Genomic DNA, 6,359 nt, shown 5'->3' on the forward strand with positions numbered 1-6,359 from the left:
AGAGTGGTGTAATCTGTAGTCCTGTATAGGGTAATACTTTATTAAATAAAGATAAATGACCTACAGGAATTAGCCTGAAAGCCAGCCCAAAATTAATCGCGCCCATAACATAAGGTAAGGTCGGGAAATTCGGTCTGGCCTTACTCCATTGACAAGCTTCTATGTCCGTATGAAGATCAACCAACCAATCAAATCGTCCAGGCGGGCTTAAGATAGATATATAGATAGATAGATAGATAGATAGATACTTTATTGATCCCCAAGGGGAAATTCAAGAATGATACAATGATGGACAGATGAGCAAGGGGGCCATTTATTCGCGTGACCTGAGCGTGTTTCAGTTCACTTTGTTTACAGCAAAAAGCTTGTTGCTAGAGAAGCTTGACGTTTAGATGTCGCTATCGCGTCTGTTGTACAAGATATTGACAGCGCAATAACTTTAAAAAAACAGACAGAAAACAGCGATTCAGACATTTGTTGAGAAAAAGGATGTTTTGGCTGTTGTCCCTACAGGATTAACAGTAGGCTATTGCGTTGCTCTGATTGGTTAGGTCTGAGACATTTTTCCCCCTGTATTGGTTGAAACACGCCCCATAATCACCTCCCAATGCTCCAGTTCCAGACTTACATTCTGAATAGAGTTGAGTTCTGGCTACGTCCGGCTATACAGGAATAGTTTGTTTCTGAATCTTTCAAAACAGATTCCCCAGGTAGAAAGGTGAAAGAGATTTGTGTGTGGATCAGGTGTGTCACTCTTTCCATGCCGTGGCATTTGCTGATGCAATACCCAGATCAAACTAACCCCTATAGTTCCTACAGGCCCTCCCTTCCAACCACTGATGGCAATCTGGAACAAACACAACTTTAAATCACTTCATTCATGGATACTCTTATCTGGTCTGCCTCATACCACAAATTGTTCTGTCTCTGTCTGTCTGTCTGTCTGTCTGTCTGCCTGTCTGCCTGCCTGCCTGTCCTCAGGTGTCTGCCCTGGTGTCTGCCCTGTTGATGCTGGTCATCCTGCTGAAGGTGGGGGCCCTGTTTGAACAGCTGCCAAAGGTTTGCTTCATTAACACACCTGCTCAGTCCACAGAGACCCACCCCTTGGGCCAGTATGAAATGCTCTGACTGTTGTGACCAGGGTGTGTGTGTGTGTGTGTGTGTGTGTGTGTTTCAGGCTGTCCTGGCTGTTATCATTCTGGTGAATCTGCAGGGGATTTTTGTTCAGGTCAAGGATGTGCCGGCGCTGTGGGCCACAGACCGTGTAGACCTGGTGAGAGGAAGTGGTCATCAGACACGCTATCCACAGGAAGCAGTCATCAGACACGCTATCCACAAGAAGAAATACAATAAATACACTTCAAATATTATTAACAGCACAATTCATCAATGACCTATTCCCTATTCGTGTGTGTGTGTGTGTGTGTGTGTGTGGCTATAGTGTGTATGGGTAGTGACAGCTCTGTGTGCCCTGGTCTTTAATCTGGATTTGGGGCTGGGTGCAGCGATGGCCTTCAGTGTGTTGACGGTGGTGTTCCGGACACAGCGGTAAGTGAGGCCAGACTCCTCTCCTCTCCTCTCTTCTCTTCTCTCCTCTCCTCTCCTCTCGTCCCCTCTCTCCTCTCTGCTCTCTGTTTCTCTCCTCCCCTCTTCTCTCCTCTCCTCTCCTCTCCCCCCCCTCTCCTCTCCTCTCCCCTCTCCTCTCCTCTCCTCTCTCCTCCCCTCTCCTCTCCTCTCCTCTCCTCCTCTCCTCTCCTCTCCTTTCCTCTCCTCTCCCCTCCCCTCCCCTCTCCTCTCCTCTCCTCTCCTCTCCTCTCCTCTCCTCTCTCCTCTCCTTTCCTCTCCTCTCCTCTCCTCTCCTCTCCTTTCCTCTCCTCTCCTCTCTGCTCCTCTCCTCTCCTCTCTTCTCTCTCCTCTCCTCTCCTCTCTGCTCCTCTCCTCTCTCCTCTCCTTTCCTCTCCTCTCCTCTCTGCTCCTCTCCTCTCCTCTCCTCTCCTTTCCTCTCCTCTCCTCTCTGCTCCTCTCCTCTCTGCTCCTCTCTGCTCCTCTCCTCTCTGCTCCTCTCCTCTCTCCTCTCCTTTCCTCTCCTCTCCTCTCTGCTCCTCTCCTCTCCTCTCCTCTCCTCTCCTCTCCTCTCCTCTCCTCTCTGCTCCTCTCCTCTCTGCTCCTCTCCTCTCCTCTCCTCTCCTCTTCTCTCTCCTCTCCTCTCCCCCACCTCCGCCTGGTGTCTGTCTCAGACAGTAAACGAGTGTTTATATTCCGTCTCACTTCCTTGATGCTTTTGTCATCTCATCTCATCTCATCTCATCTCATCTCATCTCATCTCTTCTCTCCATTCAGCTCCCAATCCGCTGCTCTTGGGGTCATTCCAGGGACAGATTGTTATAGAGACCTCAAGCTGTTCTCAGAGGTAGCATGCTGTCATACAAATACACACACACACAAATACACACACACACACACACACACACACACACATACACGCACACACACACACACACACACACACACACACACATACACGCACACACACACACACACACACGCACACACACACACACACACACACACACAGTCATTGTCATACAGACACACACTTTACTCTGTGTTTGTATTGTGTGTGTAACAGGCCAGACAGATCCCTGGGGTGACCATATTCTCCTTTTGTAACCCTATCTACTATGCCAACAGTGATCCTTACTTCAACTCATTAGAAGAGGTGGGTGCACTGACACGCTAATCACACACACACACACACACACACACACAAGCACATACACACACACATACACACACACACACACACACACACACACACACACAATACTAATGCATATGCATATGTGCGTGATTGTGGCTGTGGCCATGCCTGTGTGTGTGTGTGTGTGTGTGTGTGTGCCTGTGCCTGTGTCTGTGCGTGTGCGTGTGGCTGTGCCTGTGTTCGCGTGTGTGTGTGTGTGTGTGTGTGTGTGTGTGTGTGTGTGCCTGTGCCTGTGTCTGTGCGTGTGCGTGTGGCTGTGCCTGTGTTCGTGTGTGTGTGTGTGTGTGTGTTCGTGTGTGTGTGTGTGTGTGTTCGTGTGTGTGTGTGTGTGTGTGTGTGTGTGTGTGTGTGTGTGTGTGTGTGAAAGGTTATCCAAAGAGGCCTAGAAGAGAATGCCTGCCCCAGTGAGGCTCCTCCAGGCCAGCAGACAGAGGTGCGGCAGCACTGTGTGATCCTGGAGCTCAGTGGGGTCAGCTTCATGGACTCTGTGGCAATGAACAAGCTGAGAACAGTGAGGAAAACACACACACACACACACACACACACACAGAGAGTGAGATGCACACACACACACACACACACACACACACACACAGAGAGAGAGATGCACACACACACACACACACACACACACACACACACACACACACACACACACACAGATGCACACACATCCCACACAGATCATTGAAACAGTTGAATGTCTCTTTGTACAGCATCATGTAATATATAGTGGATGTGTATGATCCATTCTGTGCATCGTAGATGGTGAAGGAGTGTGGAAACCAGGGGATCTGGGTATTACTTGCTGCCTGTCCAGGTCAGGTGTCCTGACACACATGCACTTTATTTATTTATTTATTTATTTGTTATTTATTTATTTGAATAATTCTGGTGTGTGTGTAGATGGACTCCTCACTCAGCTCCAGACTCAGGGTTTGGTGCCTGTGTGTGTTTCCTGTTCCTCTCTCTTTCCTTCTGTTCACCATGCAGTACAACACTGCCACCATACACTGCTATCTGTGAGTCCTTCACACAACACTGCCACCATACACTGCTACCTGTGAGTCCTTCACACAACACTGCCACCATACACTACTACCTGTGAATCCTTCACACAACACTGCCACCATACACTACTACCTATGAGTCCTTCACACAACACTGCCACCATACACTATACGCTACTACCTGTGAGTCCTCGCACAACTGGACATTCAGTGCCAAGGTCTATGCATCCTTTTGTATGTGCTGGGGGTGGGGGGTGTCATGGGCCATGATGTGAGCATGTGTGTTTGTGTTTGTGTGTTTGACTGTGTATGCATTTCTCTATCTCTCATTCCTCCCATGTGGTTTATTCATGTGTGCATGAGATTGTCTTACCGTCCTGTCTTTCTTGCAGGACGCCACGGTCAGCGAGGTCTGATGCTGACCCTGTCTCTCATTGCTCATGTCCATCAGAAGCTAATGCTCAGGAGAGCTATGACACACACCTGGCACTTGGCTGTCCACCTTAACATTCAGACCTCAAATCTGAAACCACAAACAGGTTTCGGTATTTGCAGTGAGAACAGGGGGTGGGACCAATTAGCTCATTTATGGTTATGGTTATGGTTATTGTATTTATTGACAGTGCAATGGGTAGTTAATAAATAGTCACACTTTTCAGAGGAACATGACAGAGGTTGGCGTTACAGGACAGCTGGTCGTTTATGTTTTCTGAAGAATATCTATGGAAATATTGGTGCGGCTTTGAAGGAATGCATGTACAGGTACCTCCTCACCTGTGCACAGGCCCAGCCATGTTTACCCATATGTCTGTGCACATGGAGTTCAAATAGCACAATAACTTTGCCTAGTTATTAGCTGAAGCTCACGTGGGATGCACATTGCCTGCCACGTTGTGTGTCATGGATTTAGGCCCTCAGTGTTCAGACGCATCAAGAGACTGTGGATCAGTCTGTCAGTCTGTCAGTCTGTGCCTCTGACGCCATGTCTGTCTTTCTGTCTCTGGGCCTGTCTCAGAAGCCATCTGGATAGGCTTTTGTTTTATCCCACCCTGATGTGACTCAATAGACAACAGGGTGTGTATGTTTGAAGTGTGTGTGTGTGTGTATGTGTGTATGTGTGTGTGTGTGTGTTGCTTTAGATCTGAGTCAGAACTTTTGTGATGTCATCGTGGGAGTACAATTTTTCTATAATATTGTCATTGCGTCATTGTTTCTGTAGTCACTAGACATATTAAGCATTTATTTTCTAATTAAAAGTTTTGTGTGCGTGCGTGCGTGCGTGTTTGAGAGAGAGAGTGTGTGTTTGAGTGTGAGTACCGGTATGCATATGTGTGTGTCTACATAGATAATTTATAAGTTCTCTGTGAGTTTCCTACCCCTTTCGGTAACACTTTACTTGACGGGTGAGTTCATTACACATTCATAGCAGCTGTCATAAACTGCACATAAAGCATTCATGACTGTTTCATGAGACATAACTCAACATTCATACCAAACCTTTCATGAATGTGGAAGACAGAACGACGACAACTTGTCAAAATAAAAGTCAACCAATCGCAAAGCAGCATTGTCGTTTTTGTCCCAAACCTCTTACCTGATCATGTCACATCTGAGTCAATGGGCTACTCCACTGCCAAAAAGACAGATCATGGTCAAGCAAATAATTTTTGTTTCAAAATAATCTATTTGTTTTATGATGTAGCCTAACCTTTGCAGATGATTTCTCATCTTTTGCTACTGGGAATGTCCAACCGTTCCAGGTTACACAAATATGGGTCAGCTGAATGTAGGCTAGTTTCCCAGTGTTAAACTCTGTGATTACAAATACTTCACAACTTGTATAGTAAAGTGACATTTGATGTAGACTTCATAAGATATTCATGAAATATTTACAAAGGCTGGAAAGAAAATCAGCAATGGTGCTTTGCGATTGTTGGACTTTTATTTTGACAAGTTGTAGTCGTTCGGTCTTGCACATTCATAAAAGGTTTGGTATGAATGTTGAGTCATGTCTCATGAAACAGTCATGAATACTTTATGTGCAGTTTATGACAGCTGCTATGAATGTGTTATGAACTCACCCGTCAAGTAAAGTGTTACCATGCTTTCTAACCAGTGCAAGCAATGCTTTGGTTGGCCGTCTCTCATTAAGTGGCTGACTTATTGAAATGAAAGCCCACCAGGATTTCAAAGAACACAGTCATTGGGAAAGGGATGTGCCTCAGTGCTGTATTAATGATTAATGAGACATTATGTTGTCACTGATTGTCAGAACACATAAATACCCTGGGTAAACCTGATTGGGTCAGAGTAGTAGTTTATTCTGAGGGACGGCCCTGGGTAAATCTAATTGGGTCAGAGTAGAACACAAGGACACCAAGAGGCAGGAGTGTCCAGAGAGCTAATACAAAGATATGAGACTAACTAAAGGTGGGTTGACCATACACCTCACTACATAAAACATCATGATTGTAATTGAAGTGCTGATGTAAGCGCATCTGTAATTTGTATTAAAGATTGAAATGTGTTGTCTTGAAATACTTGAAATACACCCCCCCCCCCCCCCCCCCCCACACACACACACACAC

At 46.3% G+C, this 6,359-nt stretch overlaps 1 protein-coding gene across 4 annotated transcripts in view; it reads left to right on the top strand.

Moving 5' to 3' along the window:
- The window catches only part of LOC121713854 (solute carrier family 26 member 6), a 16,717-nt gene extending 11,493 nt beyond the window's left edge, over window positions 1–5,224 (top strand). For 2 of the 4 annotated variants that reach the window (XM_042098867.1, XM_042098868.1), the window contains 9 exons: window positions 982–1,059; window positions 1,178–1,273; window positions 1,442–1,548; window positions 2,341–2,410; window positions 2,630–2,719; window positions 3,129–3,272; window positions 3,527–3,581; window positions 3,668–3,824; window positions 4,164–5,224. In XM_042098867.1, coding sequence (XP_041954801.1) covers window positions 982–1,059; window positions 1,178–1,273; window positions 1,442–1,548; window positions 2,341–2,410; window positions 2,630–2,719; window positions 3,129–3,272; window positions 3,527–3,581; window positions 3,668–3,824; window positions 4,164–4,278 — 912 coding nt within the window. In that variant the 3' untranslated portion in view covers window positions 4,279–5,224. The remainder of the gene's footprint in view (window positions 1–981; window positions 1,060–1,177; window positions 1,274–1,441; window positions 1,549–2,340; window positions 2,411–2,629; window positions 2,720–3,128; window positions 3,273–3,526; window positions 3,582–3,667; window positions 3,825–4,163) is intronic. The other 2 variants (XM_042098869.1, XM_042098870.1) reach the window with 2 other exon arrangements.
- Window positions 5,225–6,359: the final 1,135 nt, after the last annotated feature.

The sequence above is a fragment of the Alosa sapidissima genome, chromosome 7, assembly GCF_018492685.1.
Source record: "Alosa sapidissima isolate fAloSap1 chromosome 7, fAloSap1.pri, whole genome shotgun sequence".
Taxonomy (NCBI): Eukaryota; Metazoa; Chordata; class Actinopteri; order Clupeiformes; family Clupeidae; genus Alosa; species Alosa sapidissima.